This window comes from Artibeus jamaicensis, unplaced genomic scaffold, assembly GCF_021234435.1.
Source record: "Artibeus jamaicensis isolate MK-2021 breed Jamaican fruit bat unplaced genomic scaffold, CSHL_Jam_final contig_233, whole genome shotgun sequence".
Taxonomy (NCBI): Eukaryota; Metazoa; Chordata; class Mammalia; order Chiroptera; family Phyllostomidae; genus Artibeus; species Artibeus jamaicensis.
The window spans coordinates 51,040,499-51,061,151 of NW_026521486.1; the positions used below are offsets into that span (position 1 = coordinate 51,040,499).

The 20,653-nt window shown below is 48.8% G+C and overlaps 1 protein-coding gene across 1 annotated transcript; it reads right to left on the reverse strand.

Annotated features, from left to right (window-relative positions):
- Positions 1–2,284: 2,284 nt before the first annotated feature.
- Positions 2,285–10,782, reverse strand: LOC119043492 (keratin, type II cytoskeletal 71). Its single transcript, XM_037137513.2, has 9 exons — positions 10,336–10,782; positions 7,756–7,970; positions 6,997–7,057; positions 6,406–6,501; positions 5,887–6,051; positions 5,586–5,711; positions 3,989–4,209; positions 3,294–3,328; positions 2,285–2,496 (listed from the first exon to the last, which is right to left on the reverse strand). The coding sequence occupies exons 1-9, from the start codon at positions 10,780–10,782 to the stop codon at positions 2,285–2,287; spliced, it is 1,578 nt and encodes a 525-aa protein (XP_036993408.2).
- Between the last annotated feature and the right edge of the window lie 9,871 nt (positions 10,783–20,653).

A 20,653-nucleotide genomic window follows, 5' to 3' on the forward strand; every position in this document is an offset into this window, starting at 1 on the left:
AAGAATTGTTATGACAAGTAGTAACATGCAAAGAGCAATGGATCTGGAGTCAGAGGCCCAGGCCATTTTCCTTCACTGACCCTTTTCGAAGATTGGTTTCAGCACAGGTAAGTGAGGCTTGAGATGTCAACCTCTGCATATGTTCCCCAAATCCTCCACCAAGTCCTGCCTGGTCTGTAATCCACATCTAGCCCTGTCACTCTGAGGCCTGCCAAGGTGACAACTCAGGTCCTCTCTCCTGCAGGAAGTTCTACTCTGTCTCTAGCACATTGGTCCACTGCTCAAGAAAACAGACTCAGAACTCAGGAAAACCCTGCCCACCTCAGAGACCCCCATGAGCCTCGGGCACAGAGGGATGTGGGAGAGTTCTCCACTCCCTCCCCAGGTCTGGTGATGAACTAGCAGTGTCCTGAGAAGCAGTCTTCATCCCCACAGATGAGAATCTAGCATTTCTTTTAAGCCTCTTGCCTGGAAAGTTTGTTTTGCTATCCCACCTTAGTCCTTACTGCTGCAAAGGCTGCAGGGGAACAGAAGCAGCAGGTATGTATGGATCCTTTGCTAAGGAAATGGCAATGTCTCTACTAGTTATGAACACACACACACACACACACACACACACACACACACACACTTGTCAATTAGAGAAACAAATTTGTTGCTGAATCTTGATCTGCCCTCCTTCTTCTACTCGCACCTGCTAAAGGATGGTGTTGACTTCCAGATTGAGGGCAGCCAGGAGGCTCTGGCTGATGGTCACCTTCTGGCTGGTGGGGGTTGAAGCCTGGCTCTGTGACCTTGTCTTAAGCCCTGGTCACTTACTCTGAAGTTCTATCCACCAAATCAGCCCATCCATTTCTTCCTCCAGTCTCTGCACCTTCATTTTTGGAAGACCCCTAGGGCCCCAAGGACTTCCTGGCTGAGGTTTCCAGGCTCATGCTGGTCACCAGGGAATCATCCCATCTGTCCTGCTTACCTTTCTCCTCACCACAAGGCAGGACTGGCCGCCACCATAGTGATTTCAGAATGAACAGGTGTTTAGGGAGGCGCCAATTACAGTCTCTGAAATTCACAGTGTGTCCTGACTCCCAACTCACTCCGCTCCAGTTGAGCCTCAGGTTTCAAAAACATGTTCCCTATCTTAGCTTTCCAGCAGAGACACCCAGAGTGTGAGGTCCCACTAGCTCTATTCTCCTTGGGCAACCCCCACTTCCCACCTGCCCCAGGAGGCCAGGTCTCTGATGAGAGAGGAAAGGATTGAACAAACACAGATACCTGTCTGCCAAGCCCCCATCTTCCCCCTTGAAAATGCCCCACTCTCAGAAAGAAGCCAAGGTCCCTGTCGGGAGCAGGACCAATGCTGACACTGGACACAAACCAGGCTGCACTCACACTCTTCCCAAGTTTCTCCTTCCCCCTTTCTCCTCCCAAACTCTGCTCCATACTCATCTCCCTGCCACCCCAGTGGTGTTCTCAGCCATGGGAACACCATGTCCGCCCTGAGAGCTTCTTCTGTTTCTGCTCTGCAGGGAAAATTAACCTAGAATTAGGGGCCACACTGGCAATATGCAGTGGTGTGCTCTATGTGACCGTGTGTGTCTGTGTAGTCTGTTGTGTCTGCTCTTGTGAGCAACCTAATGGAGTCCATGTACACAACTTGACCACTCAGAAAGACCAAGCCATCAGAGTTTGCTGTTTATTGAGGATGCGAGAAGAAAGGAGAAGTGAACAGGCCTCCTCTTCTCTGCTTCTGGGTGCAGAGAGTGGAAAAAGAGACCCTGAGTCATGCTTGGTTTCACTCAGAATAAGTGGTGAGTCTGAGCCAGGGTGGGGTGCGGACTAGGCCTCTCTTGGTTGTTTGTCTTTCAGTCCTTCTTTTCTTGGACAGAGACCCAGCTCCTAGCATAGTCAGGAACCTGGACAAAGGCCTTATGTGAGAGGGGGTCTTGGTCTGACATCCAGGGGCCAGATAAAGTAGTTAGCAGCTGAGCCAGAGGCTAGGGCCAGGGGCTGAGCTAGTGCCAGAGCTGGTGCCATAGCTGGTGGACCACAGCCAAGGAGGTGAATGCTGGTTGTGTGCAGGGAGGAATTTCACCAGGTTTAGCCATCCACACCTGCCCAGGCTCAGGAAGACACAGGTTGGGAGAAGGGAGGTGGCCAAGGCCAGAGCCTGAGGTACATCAGGGTCTGTGGGATGGGGCTGACAGTGGGCTGGGGAAAGCACGTGTGGGAGCCAGAGCCCCTGCTTGGGACACAGGGGTGGCAGGAGGGCACCAGGTCACCCTCTCTACCGACTAGCTTTCTTGGAGGGAGCACCCAGGCTGGAGCCCTTCCCCAAGGTATCCCTGTAGTCGCTGGCACTGCCTCGGCTCCGGCCTTCCCCGCCACGGACACTGCACACTCCAGAGATGCAGCTGCTGCTGTTGGCCACGTAGCCGCCACTGACTGAGCTGGGCCGGAAGCCATAGCCACTGCTGCCACTGGTGCTACTGATGATGGCTGCAGAGGAAGGACGGGTCAGCACCCCTCAGCCAGAACTGGGGGAACTTTTTGGAGCCATAAGCTGAGTGGGGGCTCTAGTCACAGATGACCCTGCCCCCAGGGGGAAAGTATTCCTGAGACAATTTTGGCCACGTCCTGCCCCTGACTCGCTCAGCTTACACCCGATCTGACTGATTCTTAACTCTCCAAGGCCCATCTTTGTGGTTCAGGCACCGATGTATCCACCCGTCATTCTTGACACCTACCGCTGCCCTTTCTATTAACTTTTTTTTTGTAAAAATTCACATCCTTCAACCTTTCCCTCCTGCTAACAGCCCCACAGATAGCATCTTTTAGAAGTTCTGGTTTAATGCTCTTAGCCCCACTGAGAAACGCGAAGATACACCACTGTCAGCTCTATGATCAAGGTCCCCTGTTCACTAACTCCAGCCCCCTCCAAGTCTCCAGGCCAGGCCTGATCACAACTTGTAGACGTGGTTCCTCAAACCTCACATATACCTGTACTCACTTTCTTGCCACATGTCCTTTGTTTCCCCATCCCCACAGCATATCCCCCTGTTCCTAGCTGCCAGCCCTTGGGAACAGGGAGACAGAGTGGTAAGGAGTGAGGAACCCCAGGCTAGGAGTCAGGAGGCCTGGTTTCTGGCCATGCTTCTGCTATCTAGCTCTGTGATCTTAGGCAGAGTTTTTCCTCTCTGGTTCTTAGATTGCTCATCAACATACACAGAGGGTGACAAAGCCCCTTTTTGGTCTGCAGATTCTACAGCTTTAGGTCCAAACATACAAATACTTACAGATGCTGACAGGGGAAGGATACTCTCCTGACATCCTGTTAGGAAGAGAAATAAAATAAGAGCAAGAAATCATGCAACACCACAATCTATACACCTCAGGGCTAGTGCCAGCACTGGTTGATGTGGGCTTCTAAACCCAATGGGAACTTTTGGAAATTCCAGGTCTTCTTTGGCACAAGCAGAGCCTAAGAAGTTAGGGGACTACCCCTGAATTTTTTTATAATCAGGCAGCAACCCAAGTCAAAAAGCAGTTCATGTGAGGTGCACATGTGAGGGGGGTACATACACTTCCCAAGGGCCAGGCCTAGGCACTGAGCCTTTCTGACTCCCAAGAACATTGGGGAAGCCAGAATGGAACAATCTCCGACAAGCTCATCTTATACCTGGTCAGGTAAGGAAGATGAAACAAGAAGACCTAACATGGTAATGGGTTGTTTTGTGGGGTGGGGGAGAGTGTGCCTAGGTATACCCAGGGAAGTTGTGAAGACTGGATGAGTTAATCCACGTACCAATGCCCGGTACAAAGTAAGTACTCATGCCTGTGTAGGAATCGTTAATAGCTATTATTATTCCTGTCATCACCACTTCTTCACTCCCCCAAAACTCATCTTTTTGGCATTAGGGTGTGTTAGGGTTTCTCCTGAGATCCTCCCCAAACGCTTGGGACTTTCCTGCCAGAGCACATCCCCCCTCACCGGCATTCCTCGCTCTCCAGCAGCTTGCGGTAGGTGGCGATCTCCATGTCCAGGGCCAGCTTCAGGCTCATGAGCTCCTGGTACTCCCGCAGCATCCGAGCCAGCTCCTCTTTGGCCTGGTGCAGGGCACTCTCCAGCTCGTCCAGCTTGGCCCGGGCATCTTTCAGGGCATTGTCTCCCCGCTGCTCAGCATCAGCAATGGCCGTCTCCAGGTTAGAGGCCTAAATGGGGAATTGGAGAAGTTGGAAAACTTGAAGGGGTCATTGGAGACCAAATGTCCAAATACCACTCATTCTCTGAGATTCTGAGAAGAGTAGCCCATCTCTACCCTTCACACTCCTTGGCCCTTGTCTAGGCTGGGGCCTGTTCTGCCACTGCCAAGTCTTTCCTGAGCTCTGTCTCCATTCCCTTGTACTTAGACATTGGTGGTGAGAATGAATAGTGCATCCTGCCCTCCTGAAATGATGGCCAATTCACCATCATTTCAGTTATCACAAAGACACTTACTTGCCCTTCCTGCACCAAGGACACAAAATGAGCAAGTCCGATTGGGTTTCTGCTCTGGAGTTGTTTAAAGTCAGGAAAGAGAGATCACTGGAATATGGCGTTACAGGTACAATGACAGTGGCTAACCAGGTGCATGGACCGCAGATGAGAGACACAGGGAAGGAGATTCCCCAGGACCAAATCTTATTTCCCAAGTGCTTACTGTTCACCTGAGAGACACTTGGCCCTTTACCTGCCTTTTATATACCTTAGCTTATCTAGTCCTTATAAAACCCTGTACAGTGAGGACAAGTGACTTTCCCAACATCACAGAGCTACTAAGTATAAAGATTGTATGAGAATAGAAAGAACACTGGACCAGGAGTCAGGAGACCCTGGATTAGATTGCAGCTCTGCCATTCACCAGCTGTGCAGCCCACTTAACCTCTCTGAGCCTCAGTTTCCTCATCTGTAACAATGGTGACACTTGCCTCAGAGTCTTTGTGAGGATTCAATATGACACAATGATAGTAACTGTGGCTATTGTTATTATATACATGCATCTTATCTTGCCACCTACTTAGGCTGAGGACTCTGTATAAATCTATAATAATTTAACATAGAAGGCACTTTAATGGGTGCTCTCTGAGCCCACTTCTCCTCAATCACGTAATCAAGAAATGTTTGTTAAGCTGCTACCAGGTACCAGGCAATACACTAGATGCTGGAAAAAACAGTGGGGAACTAAGCAGCCAGCTCCCAGCCTCCTTCCAGTCCAGTGGGAAAAGGGACAGGCAGGGGCAATTATAGAAGTGTGACAAGTACAGGAAAAGAACGGGTGACAGGAAAGCACACTGATTGGAACAGAGGGACAGAAGACTGTGGTCTGAGCCCATTGTGGGGGTTGAGAGAAGGCATCCTGGGGGAAGGGCCTCCTAACCAGAACTCTTTGTTCTGAGGAGGTATTGGGGTACTCCAGGGAGGTCTGATTTAAATGTTTGAGGCCCCTTTGCTTTCATGGGCAGAGAGTGGGCAGTTGTCATCCTTGGCCAACTCATCTCCCTGTCAGTTTTTCCACATGCCCCAGATCAGAGCCAATCAGACCCTTTACCTGCTTCTTCACATTCTCAATCTCTGAGCGGATTCTCTGGATGAGCCGGGTGAGCTCTGAGATTTCATTCTTGGTGTTTTTGAGGTTGTCCCCATGGCGGCCAGCTGCCAGCTGCAGTTCCTGGAACTGGGAACCCCCAGAGCACAGAGCCAAAAATGAGCGTGAGAATACATGATGTTTTGGGTTGGTGATGTCATGGGGCAGGGCACATTAGACACTTAAATGAACATTGCCTCTGTCCTGGGAACAATCAAGCCCATCCCTCACACTGGCTGGGGTTGCCTCCTCTGGCCAAGCTCACCTTGGTCTGGTACAGGGCCTCGGCCTCAGCCTTGCTTTTCAGGGCGATCTCCTCATACTGGGCCCGGACCTCATCAATGATGCTGTCCAGGTTCAAGTCACGGTTGTTGTCCATGGACAGGATGACAGATGTGTCGCTGATGTGGGACTGAATCTGAGTGATCTCCTTCAGGAAAACAAGGATAGTTTCAGGATTTGACTATCAAAGGCTAAAAACTTTCCCCAAGGAAGGTGAGGTGATGTCAACTTTGAGGCTTCAAACCAAGGGTGCTGCTCCCTGAGCATGGAGAGTTCCCACTGGGCACTGGACAGATTCCCGCCAACATGAGGCCAGAGCCTTGTCCATTTCCTTCCCACCCAGAAGGTGGAGACTGAGGAGACTCTTGGGACTGAGTTGGGAGATGAATGACTAATCTGAGGAGGCTGCTTGAGGGCAAGGGCCTCCATGCCCCTCATAGCCCCCAGAATAGTTTTACCCACTTGCTGCCCTCAGAGGGGTGCAGTAGAAAGACAGACTTACGGCTTCAAAGAGACACTTGAAGAACTTGATCTCCTGGTCCATGGAGTCCACCTTGGCCTGAAGCTCCACCTTATTGGCATAAGCTGCATCCACGTCCTGAAAGATTCCCCAGCCACCCCTTGGTCACTGCCAGAGCAGCCAAGGAGGCAACAGCTGCCCCATCCTGGGTACCCCGTAAAGGTATGTGGCCACCTTCTTCTCTTTGAGGGGCCCATGGAAAAGGAGAGGAAGGAACATCCTGAGACTCTGCTCCATCAGCAGGGATGGGGGCCCCCTCAAAGGAAGGGAGCCCCAGCTATTGTCAATCACCCCTATGATGTCTAATTAGACCCCGAGGCTGCAGGGAAGCCCCTGGTGTGTCATCCTCTGCTGTCCTTCACTATAGAAAAACCCATCCACATTGAACATCAGGAAGGTGATCATCCTCCCTGCCTTTGTATTCTCTTTTCTGAATAGTTTTTCATCATGGTTCCCTGTCTTTACCTCACTAGCTCTGAATCAGCTCACTTTCTCTGAGAGCAGAGCACACTGCAGACTCAGCATCTCCTGGTTCCCAGCTAGACTCGGACTCAGGGCCTGCCTTCCCCTCACCTTCTTGAGCAGCACAAACTCATTCTCCGCAGCTGTCCGCCTGTTGATCTCTTCCTCATACCTGTGGGAGTGACAGTGCTTAGTTAGTTAATATGTCTCACTGAGAAGCCTCATTTGCCCAAGGAGGACTCTGTGTGAGGGGTAATGTGCCTATCAGAGGGCACGGGTGATGAGAGGCTGTGGAGTACTGGGCAGGTGAGGCCAGCCAGGCAAGCAAGGCTTCCTGAGGGAAGGAACATGCTAACCAAGTTTGGAAGAAGGAGACTGTTGAAGATCCAGCTTCAAAAATGAGGAGAGAGCAAGTAGAGTGAATGTACTATGGTAAAATTCAGAGGAAGCAAGAAGCAATCTCCTCCCTCAAAATTTGAAATAAGCCTTACAAATGAATGGGAGCATTTCTTGAGTTACTCTTCATAGCAGTTCTGGGAGGTAGATGGATTTAAGCCCGTCTTTACCAATGAGGACACAGAAGCTTGGGAAAACTTGGTAGTTACCCAAGGTTTCCCCCACCCCAAAGCTGGAGTTAATCCTCTGACCACAAACCAACTAACTGAACTGCATATTTGTCCTAAGTTCCAGGCCAGAGGCTGGAAGGGCAGAGAGAAAGTTCCAGAGTTTTGTTGGGGTAATTCTGCTTCATATGATGAGAAACACTGCCCCCAAAATTTTAAGCTGGGGTAGCTGCCAGGGCCCCAAAGGAAGAAGAAATCCAGAGGTACAGAGAAGTTGTTGAGCTACAGGAGTCCCCGTCTCACTCACCTCTTCTTGTAGTCCTCCACCACGTCCCTCACATTCCTCAGCTCCGAGTCCAGCCTCACCCTGTCCCCAGACAGCGTCTCCAGCTGCTTCCGCAGGGTGCTGATGTAGCCCTCGTACACGGGCTCCAGGTTGTTCTTGCAGTTGTTCAGGTCCAGCTGCTGTAGCAGCTCCCACTTGGTCTCCAACACCTGGTTCTGCTGCTCCAGGAACCGCACCTAAAACCAGAATCCCAGAAACTGTAGAGCCCTCACAGAAATGGTCACACCTGTCACTCACAGAGCACTGTGCAAAGTTCTCTACCACTCACAAGAGGTTCATGAGGTGGGCAAGTCCTTAACCCTATTTAATGAGAGGAAACTGAGGTATAGAGTTTAGCTTTTCTCCAAGATCTGATGGTTTAGTAAGTGGTGGAGCCCAGGACTGAACCCAGACATGGGTCTCCATCATTCATGTGTCCAATCATTCAGCACCCACCATGACCAAACCAGTACAGTGCCTGAAGGTGCCAGGACAGAGTCAAGCTGAGTCCATCTTTGGGAAGGTTGACCTCACCAAAGAATGGGTATGCTGTTCATTTTACAACACATCAGACTCAACGAGGCTCATTAGGCCAAGAGCTTCGGCTACTCTAAATATCTGTAAGGCCCCAACCCCACTTTGCTCATGACTTCTTCCTCCTCCCCTCATCCTGCTCCTCAAAACCATCTTCACTAGGGACAAATGGAACTTCCCATGTCACTGTGACCTCACAGGGGTCCCTGAAGGGGTGGATCTGTACATACCTCTCATTTAATTTTGGTGGGGCACTACTGTTTAAATGTGGTTGATCCCCTAAAGTCAGAAACACAGGATATTGGAAAACTGGCTGGGACAGTTTGGGGGATTATTGGGATGGGTTAGACACCAAATAGCTTACCTCCAGCATATCAGCCAGCATTTGGTTTGGTTTAACCAGTCCTGACTTTTTTCACGTATATCCACAAGGCTGAGCATTAGCCACAGAGTAAATCCTACACCCAGAACACCACAATACATATCTGGACTACACTACTAGACACATCTATATCACTGATAGGACGTGCTTATCACACAACCTTCTCTGGCTGCCTGGTTTATGGGATTTTATTCTTCTAGAGACTAAAATGGTTTGGGAACTGTCCATGCCTTTGAGCCTGCCTCCTCCTCACCCCAGTCAGACCACTCTTGTTCATTGAAGTAACTGCCTTGCGTTCATCTTTCTTTCCATGTCTCCAGATTTCATCCTTTAATGGGGTTTGGCCAGCCCAGTCAAAGGGCAGTCTACTCTAATCCCCCAGCCCCAAACCTCAAAACACCTTGATCTTCCAAATGTGAAATGACTTAGAGGAGTAAGAATCCACAGAGATGGTGTTTGCCCCTGAGGTGAGCAGAGGTAGGAGGGAATTCTCCTCTGAGCAAGAGTTGAGAATTGCAGGGAGTTGGATGGGGCAGGGGGGCGCGGTACAGCTAAGCGCTCATGGCTGCTGACCATCTCAAACATTGGCTTTGTCTTGGCTTGACCTGTCCTTGGTGCCTCATTGTCATGTAGCCAACATAGCCTTCCAGTCCCCAGTATTGGGTTTGGAAGCAGGAGACTGAACATTTAACCTCACCTTCTCTTCCCCAGATGACCCTGGGCATGGCCTTCACCTCCATGCTTTTGCTGACTCATAAAATGGGAGCAATAATTTCTTATCTACTGAGAGTCAAAGGCCTGTCTGGACTGGATGATCCCTTGAGGTGTGTTCCGGACCTTTGATGCTCTCCTTCTCCATACTCTTCCCTTAGCTCTCTAGAGATTAACATGATAGTAACAATAACCATCTTTGGAGAGTATTTAGTATGTGTCTGGCATTGTGACAAGATCTTCACCAGCATTTTCTTTTATAAGCCTGACAACAATCCCAAGAGGTAGGTTATTATCTCCAGTGTAGAGATGAGAAAACAGAGGCACAGACACGATAAATAACTCCCTCCAAGTGCACAGATGGTACATGATGGGCCAGTGTGGAAGTCAGGTCTAACTTCCCACTGCACTATTCTGCCTCTCAAGAAAGCCCCCAGAAAGCCAGAAAGCCTGACTGAAACAAATGCCCTTGGCAGAGCCATCTGAGAATGACCGTGCACTGATGCCCTGAACCATCAGTCAAGTGACCAGTGGACAAGATCAGCTGGCCATGGATGGGAGGACAGCTTCCCTGGACATCCTGGGGCATATTCCCACTCACTGGCTTTTCTGCACACAGTCTTCATGGGCCCAAGCTTAGCAATGGTATCAATCTTGCCCTTGAAAGTAAGAAGCAGGGTTCTTCCCTTAGGTATTCCTGCCACTCACTGACCCGCCTGATAAGCCTCTACCAGTAGAGGCTGACCTGTCTCTCTCTTTTCTAGGGAAAGGCTACACAAGGACTCTTACCCAAGTTACCCTAATGGTAGAAAATGCCTGTCTTATCCACAGTACATGCCTCTCCATATCTAATTTCCATCCCTCATGCTGTAACAAAAGCTCACATTCCAAGATGTGACGCTGTTCACAGGTTCCCCAAGTCCTAACAGACCCACCTTGTCAATGAAGGAGGCGAACTTGTTGTTTAGCACCTTGATCTGCTCCCGCTCCTGGGCTCGCACTTTCTGGATCTCGGGGTCCAGCTCCACATTGAGGGGAGCCAGGAGGCTCTCATTGACAGTGACCTGGTGGATGCCTCCAGGTGGGCACACGGTTGGGCACACAGGTCCCAGGGTCACACTGCCAAACATGCTACCAGCAAAACCACTGGCCCGGCCCCGGCCAAATCCATAACCTCCGCTCTTTCCGCTGCCACTGGCCACATTGAAAGAGATGCTCCGGGCACCCCCCAGGCTGTAAAGGCTCCGACTGCTGAAGCCCCCACTGAGCCCTTTGCCCCCTGCCCGGTAGGAGGGCGTGCTGCTCCCAGAGAGCACAGCGGAGCAGCCGCTGAAGCCCCCCTTGGTGGCAGCTCCTGACTTGCAGGTGAATTGGCGGCTCATGCTGCAGTGCAGGTGGAACTCAGTCACAGGAGGAGCAAAAGCAAAATCCCACACGGGTTCCACAGGTTGCTGTGAGGACTGAAAGGTGCCCTTCCTTATATCTGCTTGGCACTGGAGCTTGTGGATGGGCAGTCGAGAGCTTAATTCATGGGTTTGGCTTGCCTGGGAGCAAGAAGTCATTTTCTCTATGCTAAGCTAAAGACTGAGCCCTCCCCACCTCTGAAACAACATGAAACCTTCAAAGTGCTGGGCTTGCAAGCCTTGCTCATCTAATTTGGGTCTTATCTAATTAACCTGCTGTTATAGGGTAATTTGCCCCAGGCCCAGCCTCTCCAGGGGGGTGTCATTGGCCCTTCACCATCCCTACCCTGATTCATTTTCTGTGGGTTGTGGGCTATGGACTTCCTCCTGGGGGCTTAGGAGGGTGTGGGGAGGTGGACTGCTCTGGACAGAGTGGACCAAAGGGTAGACCATCTGGGGACTCCAACCATAGCTGTGTCCTCCTCCGTCCCAGAAAGGAGCAGATTATTCAGGCATTCACCCCTCTCCCTCTCCTCCTGGAGGCATAACCCAACGATGGCCTCTTCTCCTAACCCACGGAAGACAGTAGCTCTCTCTGCTGGGCTATAATGGGTGGAGTGACCCTCCCCCTGGCATAAGACATGAGCAGCTTGGGCCAGAGTCAACCATGGACACCATGGTTGGGAGGGCCACGTGCTTCTGCAAATTCCCCAGGGAAAGGGGTCTCCACACTTCACTTCTCTCAAACTCCCATAATAAGGCAAGGACAAGTGATGTCCAGTCCTTCAAGCACAGGACAGAAGGATGGAGTTGGGGCAGGTGACTGAGAAATTCAGGGAGTCAACTGGGAGGAGGGATGGCATGACAAAGAGAGGCTCGCTCAGGGCCTGGAGGTTTCAAGGAAAGACTCTGGAGAGGAGATCCATTTCATCATTTCTGTCTTTCTTCCAGTGTACGAGCATATCTGCCAATAAAACTAGGGGCAATTTGAGGACAGGAGCCATCTGTTCAGAGTTCAAATAAAAGAAGCTGCTGTCAAGGTGAGACCAAATTTTTATTGCCCCCAGGAGTGCAGGCCTCCCCAAGAAGGTGGCCCAGTGAGCACGGTGCCATCTGCTCCAAATGGCCCTGTGGTCCCTGCGATCCTTGCCCCAGATTCAGCCTGCTGTTCCCTCCATCCTGTGTCCCTGGCTCTGGGGATGGGTCCTGGTCCTCCCACATAACAGCCATTGCTGCTGTGGTCCCCTTTTCTCCCACAGCTAATGCTGTCCCTGGAGATCGCCCTTGCCCCAAAACCCCCTCTGGGGCTCTATAAGTGTGCTGCAACTCTGGGCTGGCTGTGGCCACAGGAGAAAGGAGAATTTGGAGCCAGGCTGGAGCAGGGCTTTCTGCCATTTCATTTAGGAGTTGACCCAGAATCCATCCCCTCCCTGTCCCCAGCTCCCCTCCTCACCTTTTCCCCTGCCATTTTGTCTTCATGGTCCTTATTGAAACCACCAGAATTTCTCTTTTCTATCTTCTCTCTCCATCCCTCCTCATCCCTCCTCTCCATCTTCCATCAATCCTTCCCCTTCTCTTTTGCCACCTCTTTACCTATTGCTCCACGATCTGCTCTCTTCCCAGGAGTCTTCCTGGGTCAGCACAGCCTAAGTCTGAGCTCCTCTCATCCCCCTCAGCCCTTAGCATGTTATCAGAATGTGCTGGAAGGGCAGTGACTCTGTGGTCAGCTCCCACAAGGCTCCTCTGGAGGCTGTGTCACCTGTCATTTAGTTTTTCTTTGTAAATGAAGTAAAAGGTTCTCAAGACCAGAGACCACCTAGTGTACTCCTCCCTCCCTCTCCTAGGTTCTGCCTTTAGTAAACCTCTTGAGCATCAACTATGTGCCAGGCATGGTGCCCCATGCTGTCGACCAGGAGTGTGTGATATAACACTAAAGGTGTTTCACAGGTCTCTGAACCCAGTCCTCACGCAGAATCCCCTCCATGGCTTCACTGGCTGTATGTCTCCTTGACTTGCATGACAGTTCCCCTGCCCAAACTTCAATGTCTGCAGCTGCTGCCCCACCCTTGCCCCTGCTCTTGCCAAGGACATCTCATCCACAGACCTCCCCTTCAAATACCTCCAAAATTTTACCAAACAATTCCTGCCCAACCTGGAACACCTTCTCTCCCCATCTCTTCTGACCCAATCCTTCTGCTCTTTGAAAATCTTATTTAAAACCCTGGATTTAGCCCCATCTCCTCTCCTTTGTGCCCTGGACTTCTTTGTACATTGACACCTGTGTGTGGGCTATGCATTCCATAAGGCCTGGGCCTGGGTGAGCATTTTGTGTCCCCCAGATGACTCCTCCCTCTGTGCCTTTGCTCAGAGCCCAGGACCAGTCTCTGGATTCCCCTTCCCCAGGTGTGGGAGGGCTGGCATTTATTGGTGTGGCAAACAAACAGCAGGGAGAGTGTATCTTCAAGGAATTGTTGGGCCAGCACCCACCTAGAATGGAACCAGGAAGGAGCTCAGGCTCCAGGAACTGCCTGTAGGGTCTGAATTCCACTCCACCACCCAACAGTTTTACTTTGCTTAACCTCTCTAAGCCTCACCTTCCCCAACCATAAATGGGATAATAAAGTCCTCGTGGGGTAGTTGTGATGATTATATATGTTAATCCATGTAAAGTATTTGGTAAGTGCTGGTACATATTCAGTATTCAATAAATATTATCAATGACTAAAAGTAGAGAAAATAGCAGAATTTAGGGATCAGCCTGTCTTCTTGTCCTCTCTGCTTCCTTTCCCCTGGGGAGGGTGTCTGGATCAGCCCATTCCCATGAAGTGCCATCTGCTGATACAGGACAAAGAAGAGTGTTCTTCCCAGAGGTCTCAGGCTCAAGGAATCTCTCCATTCAGACCATTACTGATCATGAAAAGTTCTCTGTTAGGAACAACAATAAAGCCACTGTGGAACAAATGCTTGCCAAGTACAAAACTCAATAGGAAGCACTTTTCAAACATTAAGTCTCTTGGTTTGACCCATTCATCAAATATGGGCACTTATTGCTGGGCACTTACCAAGTGCTGAGAGGCGGGCAATGCAAAGTGTCCTGCCCTCACAGTTTCTGGACCCCTCCATATACAGTGTCCCTGGGGAAAAAAACACCTCATCAAGCCATTAACAAGTCATTATTGCCTTAACATGAATTAGTTAATCAGATACTGGCCATTAGGTATGAAGCACCCAATGTTGTTGATGAGGATGTTGATAGAACAGAAAGGAGAGTTCTAGGCCACCCACAGGAAGGGTGGGCCAGGTGGGGCTCCTGGGGTGGTTGCTGGAGGGCAAAAGGGAGGGACTAAAGGAAACCAGGGCAGGGCCACAGTTCACCAAGGTTGCGAAGACCTTTCCCTGGCCTTAACTGAGATTTGGGGAGACTAAGGGCAGAAAGAGGCAGAGCTGCTTGATTTGAGAGGGCTCTGGTACTGGCTGGGGAGACAGGATGTGATCTACCAAATCTTAGCTTCATTTTCCCTTCGTGCCCTTCCATGGATATCCCAGCTTTCTAGTAGGAATGAAATTCTAAGCGACGCTTCACCAGGCATGGAAATCTGGGCCGCAGTTTTACCTGTTTGTGAAACAGTGGAAGGAAGTGTGTCAGATAAGTGTCAAACCCCCAAGCTCCCAGGAACATGTAGCCTGGACATTCAAGAAAAAATTTAAATTGTATATTAAATAAATAAACATTTTGTATGTCTTTTGGTTTTATAGCCAAAAGGTTTTATTTGGTTCACATGAATTTGTGGATTTCTTTGTATTTTTGACCCTATGTCTGTGATGATGATCACTTTGACATGTTTGTTGCGACCCCTTGGCCCCATTTGGGACCCACTTGCCCCTACTCAGTGTTCTGGGGTCTGACAAACCCCCAGGGAAGGTCTCAGAAAAAGAAGCGTGAGAAAATCTAGTACAATCCCATATGGTACTTGCTGAGTGGGAAGAAAAGGGAATGCCCAGTAGAGAGGTAAGACCTAGAGACGCTAGCACCACGGGGCTGCCTACAGGAGGGGGATTAAATTCGAGTACCGTACAAGAAGAAGGCTTGGGTGAACTGGCAGTGAGGAAATGTGAGAACAGCCTAGGCTGGCAGGAGGAAGGGCATTGAGGAAAGGGCTCTCCAGGCTGAAGCAATCATGAGAGTGAAGGGTAACCATGGGGGAAGGACCCCAGGCCCCAAGCAGTACACAGGATAAGGTAAGTGGCAGGGCTCATGAGCCAGGCAGAGTCTGGGCCATACATGCTCTGGGAAGCAGAATCTAGCTACTGTGTGGGGGAGGAGTAGTGGGGGTCAGGAGAGCCTGGAGGCACTGAGAGAGGCAGATGGCTCTCTAAGCAAATAATTGTCTCCAAAATTAGAGAGAATAAGCTGGGCTATTTGGATGACATCAGCTCAGGTCCTGCCAGCCCTCCTTAGCAGACCCGGGAAATGAATAGGTTGTCTGTGAATCCCCATAAGTCCCCCCTCCCCCTCACCCCCCCCATCCTCCTGTAGTTTCAGGCAGGCAAGGGTGCTCAGCCCCAAGCCAGATGATGGATGGAGCACAGTCCCTGAGGGACTTGGCCACAATCAGAACCACTCATCCGGGGGCAGTACGACTGTTCAGCAGGTTTACAGCTGACAAGACCGAAGGTGAGCTCACCCCAGAGGAGCTGAATATAAAGGTCGGAAGAGGGGTGTCCTGCCAAGCATTCAGCTCTGCTCCCCTCCTGCAGTTGACTGCCAGAGAGGTGCCTTCCAAGACAGCCCCACCCCATTGCTCAGCTCTGTGGCTGGAAGCACCTCCTTTGAGCTTTGCTGGCCAACTCCTTACTCCAGGCTCACCCCAAGCCTCTGGCAAAGTGTATACCCTTGGGACTCTGAGGACCCAGGTCCTGGTCCTGCCACATGACCATGGGCAGGTCTCCCAGCTTTCTAAACCTCTGTTTCCATATCTCTAAAAAGCAGGATACTAATACCTACTCCCCAAGTTGGATGGCAGGAAACTTGTAAATGATGATGATGATGATGATGATGGTAATAATAACACACACAGTATGAGCTCTGCCAGGCACTGCTCTGGGCACTTCACCTATATTAACTCATTTAATTCTCACAACAGCCCTGTGAGGCAGGTACCATTATTATCTCCATTTTAAAGATGAAGACACTGAGGCACAGGAAGTTAAGCACTTGACTCAAGGTCACACAGCTAGTGTGTGAGCCAGGATTTGAGCCAGGATTCAATCCAGGTGGCCTGGCTGCAGTATGCACTCTCAGCCTCTACACCATCCTGGCTTTCTCACACACAAATGTTCAGTCCAGATGCACATGCCCAACTCTAGCCTTCCACAAGCTCAGAGTCCTATTTCCTGCTGTTCCTCCTACATCTGTACCACTGTGTGAAAAACTGAGCTCACACTCCCTACCCCACATGAGCTCTGCCATGCAATGAGTGCCCATGGTCCTATCCTCCCAGATGCTCCTCGCCCTCAGAAAGTCACCTGCCCTCTCCTGCCCCAGCCCCTCTGTATCTGTGACCATTGCCGTGGCCCAGGCTGCACCCTATCCTCTCTCCCTCTGGATTTCGACAGTAGCCTCTTGGGCAGTCCTCCCTTGTCTGCCCATCTGACCCCTTTGACCTATCCTGCAAGTCCACTTCTGACTTCTCCCATACCTTGGCCAGCTATATCTGTCCCCTCACTCCCCTTCTCAAACTTCTTTGCTCTTCTGAAGAAAATTCATGTAATTTTAGTACTTGGGTGAAGACGGAGTGGGGGGTGCTTATAAAACAATTACATGTTTTTCATACCCATCATGCTTTTCCCTGATGTCATGCTCTGGGCTGCTCTCCCAGCCTCTGGGAGAACCCACCAAGACAGGCTTGTCCTATCCTTGAAGACAAACCAAGACACACCTCCAGGAAGCCTCCCCAAACCCTCCTCAATTTTCGCAGATTTCCAGACCCTCCCTCATAGGGTCCACTGCACCTTTCTGCACACAACCCTATTGCTTAGGTGTTATGTGCATTTCTCCAGCCCAAAATGATCTAACAGGTCTCTCCATGGCCAGCAATACTGTCGGCTCCTGCAGCCACAGGCTCCAGTGCTTGTGGTATGAACTGTGAGTGCTTCTTGCCAGCTGACAGGTGTGTTCCAACATGTCAGAGAACTTGCGTGGGTGCACATCAGTATGTGGATGAACATGAACATGGACATGAGTAGAATGTGTGTCCAGCCAGTAGTGACTGGCATGGCTGTTTTTATTGTCTATAGCTGACATTAACTGTGATGGGTCAGTGTTTGATTGTACCAATTGTTAAATATTTTCCATGTCTTCCATAGACATGAACGTGCACATGTCTACACATGTATACATGGTTTTTTGATAACCAACCACCTGACAGTGGGCCCCATCTTGAATTAGTTATTGCTTGTCGACCTCTTTTCTTCCATTCTTCTTCACTAGTGGCACACAAGGAAGAGTTGATTGTCTCATTTTCACTATATTCTTTTTCAGTAATAGTCATGAGGGGATGTGTGACACACAGCTGGTGAATAAGTAAGGGAATCAAATTCATTCATTCATTCATTCATTCACTCAGTATCCTTGAGATCATAAAAGCAGGAGAGGTTCTGACTAGTTGGACCTGTAAGAACATCCTTTCGAAGGGCAGGAAGATGGACAAGGTGACTTCTCAAGGTCACAGAGTATCCATTTCAATGAGACTTCCTCTATCAATGAACATGGATGAATCAGTTAAAGTCTCAAGCTATACCAAGTTTGGAACCTAGGGAGAACATTTGTAAAGATCAGATAATGAGAAGGACAGAGGCAGAGGGAACGGCACAGGCAGGAGAGGCAAGAAAGAGTAGATGAGGTTCCAGGGGAAAGGGCTCACACATCATGACTGCCATCTTCTTTTGCAACCAGCAATTCATTTACCAGTTACTGAGCTACCTCTCTGTGCTCTCATATGGGGATAAGAGAACAGAGAGTCCCCAAATCTTCCAGGCTTGCCCTTGATCAATCAAATGGGGGTTAAATTATCTCCATCCTTCTATTGGCCTCAACTACTCTCCCTTTTTTAAGGTTGCTATTTATTTATTTAAGGTTGCTTATTTCCTATATGATAGAAAAGGCAAAGAGCAATATCCAGGAACACAGTTTCTCTGGCATCTTCTCTGCTAACCTTCTCCCCCGAAGAGGAATTTTATTGCTTATTTGGATGAGATTCACATAACATGAAATTAACCATTTTAAAGTGAACACTTTAGTAGCATACAGTATATTCACAGTGTTATACAACCACCACTTCAACCTAGTTCCAAACATATTTATTCCAAAAAGAAACCCAGTGTCCAGCAGGTACTTCCCATTCCTTCTACCCTGATCCCTGTAACTACCAAATCTCTCTGGAATTACTTATTCTAGACATTTCAGATGAATGAAATTATATAATATGTGACTTTTTGTGGCCAACTTCTTTCATTTAGCTTAATGTTTTCAAGGTTTATCCATGCTGTGGTATGTATCAGTATGTTGGGTTTTTTTTATGACTGAATAATATTCTATTGTATTAATGTGCCATGATTCTTTTATCCATCCATTTACTGATGGACATTTGGGCTATGTTTTAGTCCTTTCAGGGTCCTATAACAAATCCCATAGACTGGAGGCTTATGAACAACAGAAATGTATTTCTTGCAGTTCTGGAGTCTGGGAAGTCCAAGGTAAAGGTGCCAGCATAGTTGAATTCTGGAAAGAGCCCTCTTTCTGGTTCACAACCAGTGGCTTCTTGCTATGTCCTCACTGGTGGAAAAGGCTACGGATCTCTGTGGGTCTCTTTTATTAGAACACCAGTCTCATTAACAAGGGTTCCACTCTCATAACTCAAGCACTTTCCCAAGGCCCCACCTCCTAATACCATCATCTCTAGGGGTTAGAATTTCAACATATGAATTTAGGGGATACATAAACATTCAGACCATAGCAGGCTGCTTACACTTTTGGCTGTTTTGAACAGTGCTGCTATGAACACGCATCTACATGTATTGGTTTAAATACTTGTTTTCAGTTCTTTTGGATATGTATGCTTAGGAGTGGAATTGCTCAGTCATATGACAATACAGTGTTTAATTTTATGAGGAAATGCCCAAGTGTTTTCCACTGTGGCTAAACCATTTTATGTTCCCACAAGCAGTGTATAAATGTTCTGATTTGTCCATATCCTCATGAACACTTTATTTTTCATTATTTTTTTATTACAGCTATTTTAGTGGGTGTGAAATGGTACCTCATTGTGGTTTAGATTTGCATTACCTCGATGACTAATCATGCTGAACATTTTTTCATTTGCCGGCCATTTGTACGTTTTCTCTGAACAAAGACCTTTAAAGTCCTTTGCTCATTTTTTAACTGGGTTGTTTGTCTTTTTGTTGTTTTCTTTATGCATTTTGGGTAATAGACCTTTATCAGAGACATGATTTGCAAATATTTCTCATTCTGTAGGTTGTCTTTAAAGTTTCTTAATAATGTCCTTTGAGGTACAGAAGTTTTTTATTTTGATGATACCCAATTTATCTATTTTTTCTTTTGTTGCTTGTGCTTTTGGTATCATATCTAAGAATTCTTTACCAATCCAAGGTCATGAAAATTTATCCTCATGTTTTATTCTAAATTTATTATGGTTTTAGCTCTTTTATTTAGGTTGTTTATTCATTTCTTATTTAATTTTTATATATGGTCTGAAGTAGGGGTCCAGATTCATTCTTTTGCATGAGGGTATCTAACTGTCCCATCAACGTTTGTTGAAGAGACTATTCTTTCCTCCATGGAATGGTCTTGGCACCCTTATTACAATGGTCCTAGATGTATTGGTTTTACCCCACAGAATCTCTTATACACATAGTGCTGGATAGAAAGATCTTAAGCACATTATTCTCTTGGTGTCTCTCTTGAGGTGAAGCTCCTTTAAGTGTCTACTAATTACATAGCCCAACAAAGAATAAGGCCAGACCTTGTCCTTAGAGACCCCAGGTCTGGTGGTGAGGGACTCAGCCACAGAGCGATCATTTCAATCACATGTGGAGATTTCACAGTGAAAGCTAGCATCGGGCAATGCAACATCCTAGACAATGGGCTCTTGGCCCAGCCAGGGGTCCAGGAAGACTTCCAGGAGGAGTGGGTGCTTAAGCAGAATCTCAAAGGAGCAGTAAGTGTCCTGCATACTGAAGCCTACCTGTGGAAGTCAGTCACCACTGGTCCTGACTCCATGCTTTCCCCTTTTGGACTTCAGAGAAATCTCCAAACTGAGTCCTAAAGAAAGGGCAGTCACCCCAGTGCACTTCTAAGAAAGCTTACCAGACTCCTGGGATCTTGTCCTTCCTGAGGTTTATTGCATCCTGGCACACACAGGAGAAGACCTCCTTACTACAGGAAAGGTACAGTGAGGTCAATGGAGGTGGCAGCTTGGGACCAGAGGCCCCTCCCTCACTAGGCACCAACCCTGTTGTCCTGAGGTCTATAGGGGGAACATTTCCATGCCCACTGGTAACACAAAACCAATCAGAAAGCTGACTAAAGGGCTGAATTCTCCCAGCCAAAGCTGAAGGACAGTCCACTACTGATTTCAGAAAATCTGAGACCTCTCATTCATCACCAAAACAGGCACATAACACCTGCACCCAAACCTATTGCAATGGTGTGATTTAAGTTCTCTCCTCAGTATTCCATGCCACTCATCTTTGTGGTTATTTGACAAAACTCCCTTCCTATTCCAGGAAGTCTTCCTTGCTTAGTTTCCCCATTCGGGTCACTTCTCAGCAT

Coding starts and splice junctions, on each gene's coding strand:
- LOC119043492 (XM_037137513.2), bottom strand. CDS start 10,782: ATGAGCCGCCAATTCACCTGCAAGTCAGGAGCTGCCACCAAGGGGGGC. Junction 7,971..10,335: donor TCGCCTCCTTCATTGACAAG/GTGGGTCTGTTA, acceptor TTCTGGTTTTAG/GTGCGGTTCCTGGAGCAGCA. Junction 4,210..5,585: donor TTGAGAATGTGAAGAAGCAG/GTAAAGGGTCTG, acceptor TTCCCCATTTAG/GCCTCTAACCTGGAGACGGC.